Below are 19,177 nucleotides of genomic sequence, written 5' to 3'. Positions count from 1 at the left end.
CATAAGGAGTTGAAACGTGTAACTCTCATATGTTTGCTTTGTCCGATGCTCGTGATTATTCATTTTCGAAAGTACCATATTTGGAACGAGAAGAAGAGATAACTGACCAATCAAACGTCGTAAACAACGTGACATAATTTTACTTCGGGTTCCCGCGCACGCTTGAAAAAAATGGCCGACAAAAGGGGGGAAAACTCCCAAAAGCCGAAAAAGGTTTCAAAGGTTTAAACCAGGAATCTTACCAAAACACTGAGCAGGATATTATTGCCTTACCACCCGGGCCAAACATAACACTATGAAACCCATTGACGTCCTCGCAACTTCTTGAAGTTGTCACTTCAAATAACAATGCCTCGTTGACCCTCTGCACAGTAAACTTATAATGCAAATAGGCTTTTAAAATTCTTATATTAAAAGTCTAGAATATACAGTAAAAAATATTTTCGAATAAAATTCATTAGCTGCGTATCGAAAAGTGTCCAAAACCTGAACCTGACATCTTCGCAAAAAGTGATGCGTGTAATGAATTTGAGAAGCATTTAAGCTTAAATTAAGTTTGGATGTTGTAGTCACGATCGTGTTTTGAGCTAATTTTATGAATGAACAAACTCAAAACAATAGACAGAGAAGCCGTTTCTGAAAATTTTTATGAAAAATCCAAAAAGTTAATCCTTTAAAGCAATTCGGAAAACACTATCTGGATCGTGGATCCGTTCACGCAAGTGAAATCGGCTGAGCACATGGCAAAATTCAACATAAAATCCATCCCAAATCGGGGCACATTATGTAATTTTTCTTTAGTGCCGAAGAGAAAAATTTATGAAACGTCTATGAAACATTTAAAAATACATAAATTCCCTTTCAAAAACGTAATTGTCTTGGCCAAAGAGTGCAAAATGTACCTGAAAATTCAGCAAAACCTTCACTGCCTTGCATTTCAAAACAAACCATGCGCTCTGTCGTGAAGAAAACAAGGTTGAATTCCTCAAAGGACGATTTCTTGATGAAAAGCTTCCCTTCCTCCACAAAAAGAAAGCTGAGCATTCTTTTGAACTTTCTTTTTCCATTTTTTGTCTTTTAACGGTGTATTTTTAACCTTGAAATCCAGAACTCTTGTCTTAAAACATCTGCATGGTCATCGCGCGACAGCCATTTGTTGAAAATGCTTATCTGTCACTAAGGTTTCCAAATATGGTAAAAGTGAATATTCACGAGCATTAAACGCGAGTTACACGTTTCAACCCCTTATGGGTTTCTGGTTGCACTTAATAGAAATGTAACGTAATTATTACATTTTACTCCAGGTTTGTAAGAGATCCCATGACGGTTCGATCGGTCAAGTTCATATACAGTAAGAAAAGGCGAATCGCGCTATTAGCTGAAAAATGTAACCGCAATCAGGGCCACAAATAACTGCTCTGCTCCCTGTGGCAAAATCTTCACAAAAACTTAGCTTTCAAGTTAGCAACCTTAACCCCTCAAGGAATAAATAAATGCTTTTCATTTAACTGATTTAGTTCTGTTTGTTACGTTACCGTGTCCGCGGATTCTGGCATTTCAATGTTAACAGTCTCGTCAATCGTGAGTTCCTTTACCATTGTGGAAGAAGAAAACCGCGACATTGTAGGGCTCAGTTCAACTAAGAGACAAAAAATAATAGAAACAGTTATCAACGATAAAACAAAACAAATAACGAAGAATTTAACTTTGTGACCCAGATAACAAGGTTGTTTGCTTAAACTTCGTGTGCAATCTTTGCCTTCTTCGAAGTCACATGACATCCAATACATGTTTTCCATCACTAAGCAGTCAAAATTGTAAAAAAATGTCGTGTCAGTAACTGTGTTCAAATTGTGTGCTGCTCCTCCAATAAAAATGTCCTGTATTTCACTTTTCAGTAGATTTGTTATGGCCGAAACCATTTGTGGAATTGCAGTCATGTTAGGTATGCCACTTATAGAGTGTTTTCACATGACGTCGCAGCGGCCATATTGATGTCCCAAAACAATTAACCGGCGGCCATGATGGTATCCCAAACAAGTACTGTAGGAGTTGAATCTTTTTTGTTCCAATATATTTGTATAGCTACTGACCACGTGAATGGAAAGGCTCTAAACATCGTCACTTTATTTAGATACTTTCAGGAGAAATTTTAAAAAACAGTCATTAAAGAGATTAAGCTTTACGTACAAGTATACGGCAAAGTTAGATCAAGTCGGGAATTTCTCATCATAGAAAATGAGCAGATAAAAACAGCTCAAAGCAATTCTTATGGATAAAAAATTGCCTGAACTTCTAATTTAGGTGTAAAAATAATAAACAGTCAACGACAAGTAAAGAAATCACGTGGTACAAATTCGCCTTTGCCGTTTGACGTAAACGTGATGCTTAACCTTGCTAATAGCAGACTGTCTTCTTGGAATTGTAAAATAACACTAACCGCTAAACTGTTTCGTACTGGATCCACTACAGTCCTTTAAATGGTACTACATACAGCAAATTACTTAATGACTAATTTCTCGGCAAACCAAACAACGCAACAGTTATTGGGGCTGAGCCAAAACATTGGGAGAAATATTGGTATTGTAATTCTAAATGGCTATTGCCAGCTTGGTCGAAGATTTGAACTAGGGACTAATACAAGCTACTGTAGCAGTCAGACAGGGACTCGGACCCAGAACCTCTGGTTTGCAAAAGTAGAGCTCTAACCGCTCATAACGTTCCAACGTCCAGAGTGGAAGGTCATATTATTCCGAAGTTAACCTTCCCTACGAATTTCAACACAAGAATTACCTTCACTTTCCACAGATGACAGCACGTCTTGGTCATGGTTGCATTCCAACCACTTCCGCACACGCTCCATTCGTAAACGCCTCACGCTCTTATCTTTGTTAAGCTGTTGATAACCAAAAGTTTCCACCTCAGGGAAGAACTTTCCTTCAAAAAGTTCTGACGCAGAATTCTTTGTGGAAATTGTCTGCGTACGTCCTTTATCTCTCAATGCCCCATTGTCTGCAGCCTCTTTGACACATTTATCGCCTTCCTTCGTTTCTACTAGTCCTTTTGTCCGTATGCATTTAACTTCTGATCCAGTTATGCAGTGCAGGAAAGGAAGGATACTACAGTGTCTGGCAAAACACACAGTTTGCTTATTCCTCCAAAAGAACGACAAATTCAGTGCCACAAACACAAAACACAGTCCAACACAATATCCAATTATTACAAAAAAATTGTTGGTAAGTACCCAGTTTATGTCGTCTTTGCCGCATTTTCCATCAACACAAAGCACGGTTGTATACCATGACAACACTTGGCTAGTATTTCTGTCTGACGAAGAAAATGATTCAGAGTCTGACAAAGAACTAAAGGCATGGGTAAGGAGTTTCTCCTTCCTGATACTCATCTGAGATTGCACTAGACTTTGATCCACTAGGTCTTTTGCACCTAAGGAAGCTTGTTGATGTTTTTCTGTGAAAATGGGACTTTTAGTTTGGGTTTTAAATATTAAGTCAATTTCGTTCATGCAGTTCCACAAGCCTCCCCCACGGGTGAATCGCAGACGCGGAATCTTTCTTCGCGCTGATGATATGACATCGCTGGTTACAGAAAATTTCTTCTTCAGCCAATGACAGAGTACACTGGAGACAGAAACTTGACTCAGTCTTCGAACTACAAGCTCTGGTGAGCTCTTCAGTCCACAACTTTCATTCCTTGCTGCCCAATGAGGCGAAACGTCTTTCTCGCAAATCCGAGCATTGATACCACTACGCTGCTGAATAAATGAAGTTTCTTGCCTTTGGATGTCTTTAGCGGTTATTTCAATTCCACGTCGTATTGAGGATTCCGCAATTTGTCGGCGGCCAGTTCGGGAGGCAAGATTAAGAAAATTTGCCTGCAATGAGCTGTTTTTAACATTGACCACACCCCTATGCTGTCCATTCCTTGCCACAAGTTGAGAAGGAAGATAGTTCTCGTTTCTTCGGGAACTGATCTCATTAGGTTGACTGAAAAATTGTGAAGTATATCGGGGGCCACTCTTTCTTGCCCAGTGAAATCGAGTTTCTACTTTTGTAGCATGAACCAGACCTCCACTATTAAAAAGCGGTCCTGCAATTTGTATTCCTTCCCTGAATCCGTTCTTTGCTGCGAGGTGAAGAGGAGTTTCTTCAAGGAGACCAGGAACATCGACATACACACCACATTGCAACAGCATTTTAGAAAACTGAGTGTAACCGTTTCCAACTGCCCAATGAAGAATCTGGCGGCCCTCTGTAAAGAGAAAAAAATCAAAAGACTCACTTAAAAGGCTTTACTGTAGCAAAAAGTGTTCGTCATTTAACAATTGGTTCATGGTTCCTGCGTATGTCTAGATACGAAACAGAAAGGAAGTTTGGAGAGCACGAAAGAGGCGTAAAGAGTTGCGCGATGCGCAGCCGAGAGCAACTCCAGCCTTGAGACAATGAGTCCTCTTCAAACTTCTGGAGTGCTTCATATCTCGACATACGCTCAGTTGTAGCAAGAATCAATTGTTTAATAACATTTTCAATGTTATCAATTCAATGTTGTTATTACTATAGCGCACGCTCAAAGCAGTACGCGTTTATGTTCTCACATTGTGTATCTTCAAGCTGAGAGAACGTTTACATAAGTCGCTTAAGATAACAATCAAAAAGGTTTTAGAATCCACATTAAGACGGAAATTCAAAACTATATTAATCATAAGTCGCCGCAAAATTCCTTTTAAACGAAAAAAACTTTGCAAATAATAATTCGCACACATCATAGCTCGCGCAGCTGACAACAACACCACCTCATTTCTCGACTAACCGTTCACAAATTTCATTAGCGTGCTCAACAGGGATACAGTTTGTATGAAGCACGCTCGCGCTATTGACTTTGATTATAGGCGAATATTCTAGCGATGTTTTAATTTATGATTATTGTCTGAGTGTTGAAAACAAAACAACAACATTAACAACAAAAACAACCACAACTCTCAAGTCAGTCAAGACAATATCCATCAATTTCTACCAGACAGCTCATTTTTTTGCGCCAAATAGGTATCGATAAGACACCGAGATAATCAATGGTATAGGTAAGAACTGTCCCAATCAACTACAGATGTACATTATAGCCTGCGTCATAGGCAGTCTAAATCTCCCATATAGGAAGATGGACTATACCTAGTCCCCTCTCAAGCTGTCGAGAGACAAGACCGGTTGCAACCTAGGCTACAGGCTACAATCACCCTGATTTGTGTGAATGACAATCGACAATTTACCAGGTCTTGCTATTGAACAAATACTGTGACTGCCACGGATCCAAAGTGGCTCTGTATGCAGTGTAAACCTTAGTCACTCCCAAGTGATTTGGGGTGGATAAAAAACACACACCATGCGGACAGTGCTTCTACATCCTAGAGATGCCTGCTGTAGGAAAACCAAGCTACTGGCTCTGGCTTATTAGTTTCGGCGAATGATGATAAACTTATTTGTGGGAGTTAGTCACTTTCTAAAAACTATTACGTTCAAACAGAACAAAACGCACCTTTTAGCTTGAATCCTGCTAAGACAGTTAGTAAAGCGAAGGTCAACACAACGCCTTTGTAATTGAGCCCTGCTTCCTTCTTTCTGGTCGATCTACCTGTAGCACAGCCAGGTCGTTTATGGCACTCTGTATGAAATAACAGCAAATAACACCCTTGTCAAGAAAATATGCAAGCAAGGAATTAGGTTGATGATGAGACAAAAACCAGTGTTAAACTTTACATACATAAATTGAACTTTCAAAACTTTATTATAGTAACGAGAAGTAATCATTGATTATGGATCCGCGTTCGTCACTTAAGGAAACGAAATCGAGTCGAAAGGAGTCCAGTTTCCCGGCCGAGTTGCCCCTGATAAAATCAGTAGGTGCAGCCAATCGACAGTCACCCGTGACACCTCGAAAAATTGTGACTTTGTACCACAGGAACAACAAGATTAGGATGCGTTCTGACGAACGCGATTAAAGAGAATTGAGGTCCAGACAAACAATGGTAGAAGAACAAAATGACACTTTGTACCTTTAGGCTTGGTCATATGTGGTCCACTTGCACCATGGGCGTTTGCCTCACTAGTGTCACTGCCTCGCCAAAACAATCCTTGGAAGAGACTTCTGGATTTTGATGGCAACTCCTTTACTTTCTCGTCCAAACATTTATCCTGTTCCATTGCCATTGTGCCACTGTCTTTTTTCTTCCACCATTTGCTTATGCAATCAAAGGTATGGGCGAAACTCCCGTAAGTCACACCTTCCTTGTCATTCTCATTGTCTAGCTGTGCCTCACACTTTCTGGGTGTCCCTTTTTTATCCACTACTGGCCTCGTAGTCGGTCTTTGGGTGGACTCTTCAGATTTCTTAAGCGTTTCGTCACTGTTCGTTGAATTCAAAGGGCACTTCTTTGATGGGCCATTTTCACTCATGGTTGTCCCTACAGGGTGCACGTCTTTAAAAATGTCCTCATCTGTGCAGGGCTCTATAACTAAAAAAAAAAAGAAGAAAATTCCCAGCATGTTTGTCAAGTAAATACCAACGTTATAAAGCTGGATGTGATAATGGCAAAAGGGGAGGTAAAATAAAAGATATTTTGCTAGTGGGTGCTAAAAATGCAGTGGAATTTTGTTGCGAGAAACGAGACATTCGACTTAGAAGAAACACAAAGTGTCATTGCAAAAAATCGATGTTGCTAGACCATAATCCTTTTGGTCCAAACAACTTTTTCCATACAATTGGCTTTCTGAATATATATTTTTTCTCATTCCCTTATCATATTTGGTATCGTTTAAATTGTGTCCCACAATGTTGTTGTTATACCAAAGGTCACTTTACTGATAGCTGTAAAGGCCAGGGCTGTCATTAAAATTTAAAGTTGCTGGGCTAATGGCAAGATTTTGTTTGGTTCTGCTTTTCTTCTATTTTCCTACAAAAGAGGGCGAGGGTCAGGTTCATAATAGCCCTGGCTATTACGAGAATCGCTGGCCCCTGGCACCAAATGACAGCCCTGAAAGGCAACTATTTATCTAGTATACCTTGTAATATGGGAGATCCTCTGGGGCATTTCCATGCAGTCTTGTTATCTGACATGTTTGTCCACACTATATCATGATCAGAGCATCCACAAGAGGAAGTTTCAACATCAGCAAAGTAATCACTTGTGTCATCAATGTCACTGGGTTGCTGAAGTCCTTTGGTTGACTCATCTTGAGCTGCAGTTGTAGACATTGTTAAATATCAAACATTGAATCAACCAAAGTTTAACATAATAGAAGGGAAAACTAAGGCTGCCTTTTTCCTATTGAGCATATCAACTACACAGTTACAGTGTACACAGTGCATACGTGTACACAGAATATACAAAAGGATTGATCATTCAAAGTATACATGTTGCAGGATAAGTCTGCTTGACCTCAGGTTAAACAAGTTTTCGACTGGCATTATGGTTATAACTTTTCCTCTTATCTTAATCCTAGTATTTAAATCTAAGATGAATACTGACGTGTAATCTGAAATACGCAAGGAGCTGCTGGAAATTTATGTACATTCAATCACTGCAATTTCATCTTAAGTATCATTTGAATGTAACAGCTATCGTAACATAAATGTATGGTAGGGAATCTCAATCAAAAGTTGTCATTTTCAGAACTGGCTACCTGTCACCGGCAGTAGTTTTCAATTAAAGTTCTGACCTGAAGGAAAGATGCTAAAGGAATCAAAGGAAATTATGAAAAATTCAAGCATTCCAGCATAACAAAAAAGGTGCATTTTCACTTACAAGACTGTTTCTGGACTGCTTTCACCAGTTCTAACCAGTCAATTGCACAGGACTGAACATCTTCAAAAGTTTCTTTAGATAATCTGTAGGTATAGTAGAGGATAAAGTTGTTATAAATGTAGTTCATAGACAATGGTCATTTCTAATTTATTACAAAAATATACCAGCTGTCATGACCAATGAACAAAAACAATTTGGAAATTCACACTAACGTGTAATGTGTCCTCTTTTAATTAGGAACTGGTTCATGTGTCAGTGGCATACATCAAGATATGTACAACGTAGAAGTTTGGAGAGTAAGCATGATAATATACTAATCCTGGACTACATAAGCTGAAAGCAATATTATTATTTTAAGATCATACCTCGTTACTAAAAGGTTTTTTGTCTGCCCGGGTGAGGACATTTCGTACACAAATTTCAAAACTCAGAGCAACAATTTAAAAACAAAATCGAATATATCGTTTGAATCACTCAAACTACATCAGTGACGTAAAATGCCAGGTGATGTAACAGAAAGGTTGTTTTGTATTCCCAGGAGAGGATTGTAAATGGCCAAGAGGTCAGGTTCCTCTCTGGACTGAAATATAAAGTTCACATAGGAGGTTGTAAAGGATGGTAAGATATCTTTCTTGGACACCTCTGTTTATCTAGAGGATGACTGCAAAACCAGTATCAAGACAGTCTACAGAAAACCGACCAACAAAGACCAATATTTACATTTTGCCTATGCAAACACCCCCTCGAACATAGACTATGAGTAGTCCCTATCTCGCTCACTCTACTATCCCTGAGGAAAAATGGGAACTATTAGTAGGCTACCTCGAACACAAACTTTCTGTGATTCGCACCTTGATGCACCAAGCAATGACTCTTGCAACAAATGATAAGGATTATATTAAAGGGGATGATCAACCACGTAAAATCTGCCCTTTGTACTAATGGCTACACTGAGTGGACTTTCCGACTTCCCAAAAAAAGAAAGCCAGCTACATGTATGGTAGTTCCACTAAAACAAAGCATCACTTTGTGCATGCTTGCCATAAGTGAGAGGATCATCGGGAACATTACAATGGATCTTTACATCCCATGGGGTTCAAATCGTCCACAAACATTTTGCTCTGAAAGCATGTGACACACGTAAAAGATTGTTCAAAGAAATTTAAGATGTGTGGTGTTGTTTACCACATCCAATAAGAACAATGCCTGCAGGTCCCTTTGTACAATGTACGCGGATCAAAGAACAGGATCCTGTAAACTTGTGCTGTTTTCAAGCACTGCCCAGCAACATGTCACAACATCAACCCACACAATGTTAATGTTCTATGTAACTGCCGCAAAATTACACCATCAAGTGCCACGTCAAGGAGGCCATGTCATCACACAAAGAAAACCCTCTCTGAATAGGGACAAGGGACTGGACCTCCTAGCCATTTACAATCCTCTCCTGGGAATACACAAAAACCTTTCTGTTATGTAACCTGACATTTTACATCACTGATGAAGTTCAAGCTATTCAAACAAAAAATTTGATTTTGTTTTTTAATTGTTGCTCTGAGTTTTGAAATTTAAATACTAAATCCAACCTTGTGTTTATATCTGTTAAGTACTGAGCTAATTCTTCATGGCCATTAGCTAGAGCAACATCCTCAGGTAATGGTGTTCTGTCCTTGTAAGAATTAAAAACAATTTGTCCAGCAGAAGTACCGAAGACCATTTCAATGAATTCTCGAGCATCTGTTTGTGCCGCTGTGTAAACAAGTAGCTGCAGAACTTTTACTGATTGTTGTTGCTTTGTCTGAACTGAGGAATCTAGAAGATGACAACAGAAAGTACAGAATTAGCTTGAACTTCTAATGAAAACTTTATTATTATTTTGTTTAAAACAAAGATGCTGCCATTGCACTGGTCACTAAGTGTTGTAATAAAACTGACGGCATTAAACAATGAACACTGCAAACATGTTGGAGTAATATTGATTGATTAAATGAATTTTATGAATTGACACCATTCCTTTATAGTTAAAGCATATGACAACAAGGTAAAAGGTCAACTTGAGCCAATAACTGGGGTGACAGGGACTGGACTTTTTTTTAAGCCTCTGTTAGTAGTGTGCCCTCCCCCCCCACCCCCTTTAAGAGGATAATTATTAGTTCTCCTACCAGAGTGGGTGAAAAGAGACAAAGTGAAGCAATGTTTCTTTCCAAGAAAGCAACCAAGGGTAAAGGCTTGAACCTGGACTCCCAAATCTGAAGTATGAAGTATTAACCACTTGGCCAATCCACTACCTCCACATGAGAACAGATAACACTGAATAGAAAACTATTTAACCTCACCTTGGCCTTGTAGATCAATTGGTCCGAGGACCTGTGCAATGTTGCTATCATTTCCAAAGAATCCATGCTCTTGCGACCACATGGCAAACCAGAGTGATTGAAGAGTTGGATCCTTTACTATCTGTCGGACCATCTCTCTCATCTCATCAATGTACCTGAAACAGGTCATTCCCAGTTTCTTCCCAGCATCTGTTACAACCGTCACAGCTACTTCACCAGGCACTTGAGAGGCTGAAATAAGAATTTAAAAAAGAATACAGTTTGATCAACAATGTAAAAAGCCACAGCCAAGCAACAGGAGCTACAATGTGTTTTAATAGTATGATTTCTAATTTTAAATAATAACTATTCACCAAGAAGTACAAACATTGTATTTTCTCATTGACAAATGAAATAATGATCAATCACAAGTGTAAAAAAAGTGTAAAAAAAAGTGCTACATGTATGATAATAGTGATCTAATAATCAAACTTTATGTAATCTCCTGACCAAAGTTGTTCTTTAAACATCAATTACATAAAAAAATAATGCATTACTATCATTATTATTATCATTATTACTTATTTATTTATTAACTTCCTTAACAGATGGTAGTTCATTTGACCCTGACTCATCTCACCTAAGTATCTCTTTTTATAGTAAACATTAATTATATGAATTATTCACAACAGTGGTCAATAGCACTGCGTGCATTTACTATTTATAGACCCAAAACTCAGTCAAACAAACTAAATTTAACATTATCAAATTCCTCACTTTTGTCTGAGTTTTCTCATTAATTAAAAATGTCATGTTTGTCTGTCATTTGTCATTAAAATGAGAAAAATGACAAAACTCAGACAAAAATTGCAAATTAGTCACTCTGACATCATCCACACACTACGCATTTTGTACACATGTACTTACGGGGGACAGTTCCAGTCAGGGTGAATGGGTTTAACTTGTACACCATGACATTGGCGACCCGCTCAAACTGTGCCACTCCCGTCTTAACTTCATCTGGCAGTTCTTCAGTCAGTGAGATGTAGAACTGAAATCCACCCTGTTCCATATAAAAATTAAAAGCTGCCATCAGTGAAGGAGCATGCTTAATACAGGGAGTATTAATAAGGATGTAATACACAATGTACAAGGATGTGAGTTCAAAAATGATTGTGGCAACAGCCACATTCTCAGGATAAGAGAATCACCTTTATAGATCCAGACGTTGGGCAGATATCTTGTACCACTGATTAAGAAAAAGGAATGAACTTATTATTATATGCACAGAATTTACAGCTGTAATTACTAAACAAAACAAGCAATAAAATTATAATATTGTAACAGGGTTCACTAAACTCAGCTAACACTGAATAGCAACAATTTTCTTGCCCTCCCTGCTGGCACCAGGCAACTTAAGGTAGACTACAAGTAGTCCCTCAATTTCCCTCAGGGATAGTAGACCGTGCAAAACACAACATGCGTGAAAATACATTGTATCACCCCACATGAAAAAGGTGAGACAAGCGGGGAGAGAGAAAAATGAGGGACTACAGACAAAGTCCATACTTTTGACTCTTCATAGCCGACTGATCGATTTTGGAGTGTGAAGTTCTTATCATCTTTCAAATCGATTAAGCACATCCAATGGGATTCCTTCTATCCTTAAGCTGTCATTTAAGCAGCTGGCGCATTTTTGACAGTGGTTGACAGATTACCATGGAAGAACCAATCAGAGTTATGCATTGTGAGAGCAACGCAAAGTCAAAAGCAAAGGCTTTGTCTCTAGTCCCTCATTTTTCTCTCTCCCCGCCGTGTCTCGCCTTTCTCGTGTGGGGTGACACAATGTATTTTAAAGCGCATAACTTGTGTTTCACTCACTGTACTATCCCTGAGGGAAAATGAGGGACTACTCGTAGTTATAAACTTGGGCCGATCTTTTGTGTTGCCCATGTTAAGTTGAGAGCTGAATAATTAAAATTTACTAAAAAAAAGTCAGTGATAAACTATATATCCTACATGTATTTCATTGATAAAAAAGTAACATATTTCTGTTTTACTTATTTAAAAGGATCAAGGGTAAAGTAAAACATAAAAATGGACTTTAACTTGTTTTCGTTTTAATCAATACCTCCAAGCAAGTCTATTCCTTCATCAGAAATGTCATCTGATATTCCGTCAGAACAAATTTCTTCAATGGCGGAGTCAAGCATGGATGGGTCAAACATCTGGAAGGAAAAAACAATTCAGATTTATATACATGTAGGAACAAAAAATGATACTTTGTTTCACTGTCTAGTCCTTTGGTAGCCATTAATTATCTTAACGCAAGGTATGTACAGTTAATGACATGACATTATAATATTGACTTAGATATAGCTACAAACAACACCCACAAATATCCCAGAACCAATAAGATTCAGATAATGTCTTTTGCTTCTGTTTGTTTTTGTTGTTGTTGTTGCTGTTGCCATTTTTTGTTAAATATATTGTTATCAGAAAAAGACCCTGGTTTTCTAAAGCTTGTAAGTAATATTCTTGTTAAATGCAATTGTGTTGATTACACTAAACGCACCACAGGTTTATTTTGTATTATTATATATTCTATTTACCTGAGAAGCTGGGGGAAGCTGAACATCAGGGAGACCTACCCTGGTTTCTTCACCTTCTGTTTTTATGACATCTAAACCCAGATCAGTCAAAAAGTTACCAGCAAGAGACAATGAAGTTTCATGTGGTTCAACAATTTCTGAAAAAAAAGGAAAGATACATCTAACATAAATCCACTATTAAGCCCCCAAGGGGCTATTTATTTCAAGCCAATCTGATGGGGGGGGGGGGGGGGGGGCTAATAGAGACAGGAGGCTTATTTGAGAAGGGGGGGGGGGTATTTAATTTAGAAGAGACAATGGTGTCAGTTCTCCATAAAGAACTAGAATACAAAGTGAAAAAGCTCAAGTGCAAGAAGGTTGGAGGTCATGCAGCTGAGGATCAGAATCAAATCTGAACTTCCAGTTGGTAAATAAACCATCCCAGATCTGTCCACACAAGGTGTTACAGTTGTGATTGATTAATCAGACTCATTTGTTAGTGAAGAATATTTAGGGGAGGGGGCTCATTAACTATCTTTCTCTGAAAAGGGGGGGGGGGGCTACTTGGAAGGGGGGGGGGCTTAATAGAGAATTTATTGTATTCTTCATGAGGTTATGCCTATTATGGGGCTAGTTTATTGTTTGTCTCATGATATTGACAATCACTTTTGTCTTCGTCAGTGTTCACAATGTTTCAACCACATACTGCTGGTCTTCATTTAGCAATGGTGTTGATTACAACCTGTATAGTCCGTAACATAGTATCGTCTTGCTACATGTGCTACTCATGGTTGGTGGGTTTCCATCTTTAAACATTATTAGCTATCATAGCACAAAAATTGTTATTTAAATCAGTTAAATATAATGCAAGCAGTTCAGCTATCAGTGCATTACAGACTGTCAAATTAATTACTTTGATTCAAGGTGAAAGATTTTTAACCCAGGTTCATTCTCAATTTCCTTTGTCTCCTAACCCTACAAGACAAAGGCAGTCATGAGAATCAACCTAGATTATAAAATCAAAATTAGCCTGAAATCAAATTTGACCTGTAACATATACAATTGTACATGTACAAAAAATGTCTATGTTGCAGGTAAATTATTTCAGTTAGTTGTTTTCCTCTGTTTCAAATTCATTAGCATACATTACCATACCCAAAAACAAAGGAAAAACAAAAATCAACTAAAATAAAAAATTAAATGCAACATATATCTTGTATTCTTACCATGAGAAGACATATCCATAAATTCATCAAAACCTGTATCGCTTGTGCTTGTGCTACGGCTCACTTCAGGTTTGTCGTCACCCTGCAAAGTAAATATATGAAATGTGCACCTGCTCTGCCTAAATACTTTACACGTACAATGTACAAGTTGTATGTTAATCACATCTTAATATGACAACGATTACAATGACATCCGAATGAAAGACAAAGACAAATGGAACTGGAAAACTGGAAATTGCACAGAGTAACTCAGGGGTGCCCAAAGAGAATATAGATCAAAACCACTTCAACATAGCATTGATAACCTATTTTAGTATTTAAACGGTAGATATAGGCATATTTTTATTTCCTAAAAATTTTTCATCTGTTCGGATTTTTTAGCTGAAAGTCTAGTGATCCAAAAATTCTAGTGATCAAAACTTACCTTTTCGAAAACTTTAGCCAGAAAAAGGCTTCCGACAATTCTAGGTGACCTTCTTAGGGTAAAAATCTGTTTAAAATGGGCAATGACACCATTTTTTAGGTGTTTGAAAATTCTAGGAGAGGCAGGCAAGCAAGAAATTTTACAAAAAATAATGTTCCGAAAACTCTAGAGCTCAAATCGTCTTCTGAACAGATATTTTCCGAAAATTGACGTTGGGTGCCCCTGAGTAACTGCTGAGTAACTCATAATTGGCACACAATAGGAACTGTCTCTAATGGGATAGAAAAGTGGTTTGCAGAGATTGGTGTTACATGTTGTTTGGAATCGTTTCAGAGAGAACCCTTCGCAAAGTCTCAGGCACCTAAGGTCACAAGTGGTGGTTTGATGTTTAAGGAAGACTCCAGTAAGCCATCCAGAAGCTGAGTTTAATGAGAATAACAATAATAATAATAATAATAATAATAATAATAATAATCCACCTAGAACAGATCAGGTCCATCTTACCTCACTAGAGACTAGGCTGCTGGTGTCTTCTTGATCATCTTCCTCACTATCTTCCGTGATTGTGGGTCCAGCTTCTCTGAACATTGACTTGAACAGCCTAGGAGGCATCTGAAACTGTCTCTCAACAACTTCATCATTTTCATTTACTTTCTTTGCATCCTTGTACTCTTTGGCACCTTCCTTCTTGTAGTAGTTCAGAAGGGCTGACCTGAAACCGTTGCTGATCTTTCTCCTAGACACTGCCTTGCTTTTGAACTGCAGGTTCTTTTTCGCCTTGTAGTCAGTGAAGCAGTCAAGGGCTCTGGACCAGTTTACAACGTAGCGACCCTTCTTGTTCACAAATCTAGCATCCTTTCCTTCCACAATCAGATCCCGTATGATGCCATACACACCATTCCCATCTTCATGTCCTTTAGAAAATAAAACGCATCATTTATTCTGTGAAGTATGATTTATTTTCGCCCAATTTGCCCCCACGTTGTTCTATGCTCTTAAAATATATTTTAATCAAGACAATGACTTGAAGTTGTAGACGGGTGTTAATGAAAGAACAAGCCATTTTCACACAAAAGTATTCTTCATCATAACTCCAACATTTTCTAAACACAAGCTTGAGGAAACAAAAGTAAAACGGCAAGTTAGTTTCTTAGAAACGAGCAGTCTGAGCTACACGTAGATCGCTTAATTGAGACAAAACAGTCGGTCTCTCCCTCTGAATATAAACTGCTATTATAAAAAAAAAAGGAATTGGGAACACTTGACTCACTCCAAACTGCAATAGCCCCCAGACGAAAATTCTTGGAAAAAAATGAAAGTCTTGGGTTGTTATAGCCCATCGAATTGCACCACTAAATATTGTTTTCAAGCAATCCAGCAAGCTTAAATTTTGCTGAGTTCAGCCACATGGAAAGGTCTCTGATCGAGGAACACTTATTTAAAGTTACCTACCTTCTCCGACCTCTGCCACACGTCTCGGCATGGCAGATAAGGAAAATTTACGTATAATTTAGATAATTTCATCAACAGAACAACAAACGCAACACCTAAAATCGACCACACTTTTCGACAGCCTTCCAAAAATGCTAGAAGCAAGTTGAAGGGGAGAAACTATAAGTACTTCACTTAAACGGTATTTTTATGTCCCTATTATTTTCTGGATTCTGATTGGCTGACATCTTGAATTCTCCCGTGTGATTGGCTAACCGATGAATCCGAGTTGTACCCATCCAAAGCGGAAATTCGATAAAAAAAAACACATTACATCATCGACTAACAGCTACAACCAAAATGCTCACGTTAGCGAACGTTATTTGCTCTTCATATTAAAAACAAATACATGTGTACTTCGCTCGCGCATAGAAAAAAGGTAATAGTTGGTAAGCGATAGAATTGAACCTCGATTGAACAAACCAATTTTGTTTTGCAGGTAGTTTGTACCGATCCAACCGGAAGTAACCTTAGGAGAAACAATGGATTTTGAAAAAGAGCCTTTTTTCGGGGATAGGCTCTGTGACTGAGCCTAAGAAAACGATAACCAATGACTTATTACTTTCCTAGGGCATAAAAATCAAATGATAATTAAAGCCTATAAGCAGCTTTTCTACTACATTCAAAGAATTCTTTTGAAGGACTGGGGATTCAATATTTGTACCTAGACGTTCGCAAGCGGAAAAACTGATGTAATTTAACCCTTCACAGCCGTCAAGAGAGACTAGAGACCTTTCTTAGAATTGAATCGAATCTAGTGTGGTAGACAAATTTCTCACAGGAGTTTGTTTTGACTTTTGACTGCTATCTCTGCGGTCAAGCGAAAGCGAGAGGATTTTGTACCAGTGCAAACAGGAAGATTGGTATTAATGTAAAAAGAGACAAAATCTGTTATTCGGAGGTGAATTACGTAATTTCTAAACAGTGTTTGAATTCATAACGCACAAGTACTATAGTGAAAACGATAATAAAGACGAAATTATGTTTTTTTGATTAAAACTAAATTCTCTCTATAGAATCTCAATATTGATTTAGACCACTCAAGAGACCATACTTTGTACCCGTACAAACTAGGAAAGTGTGAGCCCCGGGTGGGGTACTCAACAAAGGTTTATACGGGTAGGCTCAGCCCCGATCGAGGTCCAACTATAAATACCCCGTGTTTACGGTATATACCATACCTTTCTTTGAAAAATGGTACCCCTTTCATATACGTAATAACTTAACTTTTCATGTCACACACTTTCTTATAAATATAAATAAATCCGTCGCTCCAGGTAAGGGAATCAGGGGCACCCAACCACGCTTTCCTCCCAAATGCATTGAAAACACGTTTTAGGCTATCCAGAGTATTTTTTTTAGACCTTTAGAAATGTATTCTAAGCGGCGCTTTAAAATTTGTATCTGTTCGGTCATCCTAGGGGAACTTGACTTTTCCAAATTCAACGGCTTCAGTATTATTTTACCGAAATATTTAGATGCAATTTAGTGCATTACGAAAACGAAAATTGTTTTGATTCCTCCGTCCATCACATTGAAGAAGCCGGAAATTTTAGGTTTAGTTTTTCCTAAGAAAAATGGCCTAACCTGGGTTGTGAAATGTGAAAAATCAAACGTCAGAAAATGGCAGGAAATTTATTATATAGTTCGAAAATTGACATCAGTAGAAAGGTCATCTAGAAATTTTCAGGCTTCCTCAAGTAATAGAAAATTCTGGGCAATATTTGGTTCTCCGAACATATAATTTACATAAACAGTCGTCGGGTGCCCCTGAGGGAACTCAGGACAGTCGGTTGGATTCTGGATTCCACGCCATGGATTCCGGATTCCAGGTACTGGATTCCAGTATTTTTCAGTAAAACTGGGATTCTGGATTGACATCGTTAGTGGGATTCCGGATTAAATTGAGCCGTATTCCGGATTCCAAAACCTAGGATTCCGGATTCCATGAGAAAAATTTTCCCCTTTTCTGGATTCCCAGGCAAAAATTTCTCAGAGTCCGGAATCTCGATTCCCTTACACGAGGAGAAATCCATAATTATTGTTACTCTTTTTTTTTTTAGATTTTTGCCTTTCTCTTTCACCCCTTATAATTAAGTTCCAAGTTGTGACCCGAGGGAAGAACAAACTTGAAAAGAGTCAGGACGTTGCTCGTTCCTTATTTGAGCCCTAAGGATACCATCCTATTTGTAAAACAGCCAGGACAGCTAAATAACTGCTGCAATTGTTACGAGGATGTTGTCGTCGAATCCTCTTTTCCTCTGTGTTCAGTATAAAAACTGGCGCGCTGTTCCGTCCTAAAAACCCTAAGTGATACCAAAATCTCCAATGTACACCCCTAAGTGAGGCTATTGATTGTTTTCGAGTCTCCTGTATTGCACTTTATTCTCTCCCCCGCCCCCCTTCCCCCCTCCTCGGCAGTCTGGCCTTTATACCATATTCATAAAAATGTACACATAACATACCCCTAGAAAAGGTGGGGCACTGACAAAATTAGGAATGAAAAACCACTTTTGTTCGCTAGGTAGTAAACTGGCATCTAGTATTCTGGATACTGTTTTTCAACCGAAGGATTTCTTAACTAGAACCGATTCAAATTTTCATTTTCGCCCTGTAAATGTAGGATACATTCACAACACCTTATCTCTGTTCTCAGACCCTCAGTAAGTTGTGGGCTAGATAATATCTAGACCTTGACATAAGGGGGGGGTTGGGTCATACATACATACATGTTTTATTTATTTGGAGTGTTATACAATAAATAGTATATCCACTATTTCCAAATAACCAAAATTACGAACAACAAAAAATTCCTCACCATATATGGCTAATAAGTTATTAATTAATTAAATCCTAGAGTATTTACTTTTTGCCGTCTTCCCCTTTCCTTTTTTCAAAGCATTCGAATATATGTTTTGCTATTAGTTTTTGTATTTTAGCATTTCCGCTATGGGGATTTATTACAAAAATGAATATTTTGTTAGGTGACATTCTGCGTATTTTTATTCCATATTCTTTTTCCAAATAATTTAGTAACGAACATCTTTTTTCCTGGTAAGCAGGGCATATATTTAGAAAATGGTATTCGTCCTCCATTTCTATTTTACAAATTGGGCAAATTCTTTCTGCAGGTTTCTTAAACGGTCTCGAATAACGTCCTGTCTCTGTGGCTAATTTGTGTTTTTTTATTATTATTATTATTATTATTATTATTATTATTATTATTATTATTATTATTATATTTTTTGGGGGACTAATTTGTGATTGCTAAGTCGCAGTTTTGTTAGAGCTTATTCTGTGTCGAGTATTGGTAACCT

The 19,177-nt window shown here is 38.0% G+C and overlaps 3 protein-coding genes across 3 annotated transcripts in view; all 3 read right to left on the bottom strand.

Moving 5' to 3' along the window:
* Window positions 1-4,843, bottom strand: part of LOC140953642 (uncharacterized) — a 7,321-nt gene extending 2,478 nt beyond the window's left edge. Inside the window, exons 1-3 of the mRNA XM_073403058.1 lie at window positions 4,828-4,843; window positions 2,794-4,269; window positions 1,536-1,639 (exon numbers count right to left, since the gene is read on the bottom strand). Of these exons, the coding sequence (XP_073259159.1) occupies window positions 1,536-1,639; window positions 2,794-4,269; window positions 4,828-4,843 (1,596 nt within the window). The remainder of the gene's footprint in view (window positions 1-1,535; window positions 1,640-2,793; window positions 4,270-4,827) is intronic.
* A 669-nt stretch (window positions 4,844-5,512) lies between these two features.
* Window positions 5,513-6,536, bottom strand: LOC140922078 (uncharacterized). Its single transcript, XM_073372100.1, has 2 exons — window positions 6,065-6,536; window positions 5,513-5,673 (listed from the first exon to the last, which is right to left on the bottom strand). The coding sequence occupies exons 1-2, from the start codon at window positions 6,462-6,464 to the stop codon at window positions 5,528-5,530; spliced, it is 546 nt and encodes a 181-aa protein (XP_073228201.1). The 5' UTR covers window positions 6,465-6,536; the 3' UTR covers window positions 5,513-5,527.
* Window positions 6,537-6,670: 134 nt separating this feature from the next.
* Window positions 6,671-15,963, bottom strand: LOC140953641 (uncharacterized). The gene is made up of 11 exons (XM_073403057.1): window positions 15,822-15,963; window positions 14,874-15,283; window positions 13,946-14,027; window positions 12,741-12,877; window positions 12,260-12,356; window positions 11,325-11,377; window positions 11,056-11,191; window positions 10,150-10,380; window positions 9,400-9,625; window positions 7,814-7,896; window positions 6,671-7,247 (listed from the first exon to the last, which is right to left on the bottom strand). The coding sequence occupies exons 1-11, from the start codon at window positions 15,850-15,852 to the stop codon at window positions 7,054-7,056; spliced, it is 1,680 nt and encodes a 559-aa protein (XP_073259158.1). The 5' UTR covers window positions 15,853-15,963; the 3' UTR covers window positions 6,671-7,053.
* Between the last annotated feature and the right edge of the window lie 3,214 nt (window positions 15,964-19,177).

Source organism: Porites lutea, chromosome 12 (genome assembly GCF_958299795.1).
Source record: "Porites lutea chromosome 12, jaPorLute2.1, whole genome shotgun sequence".
NCBI classification, from domain to species: domain Eukaryota; kingdom Metazoa; phylum Cnidaria; class Anthozoa; order Scleractinia; family Poritidae; genus Porites; species Porites lutea.
The sequence above is the reverse complement of the archived record's forward strand: the minus strand, read 5'-3'. Positions and strand labels throughout refer to the sequence as shown.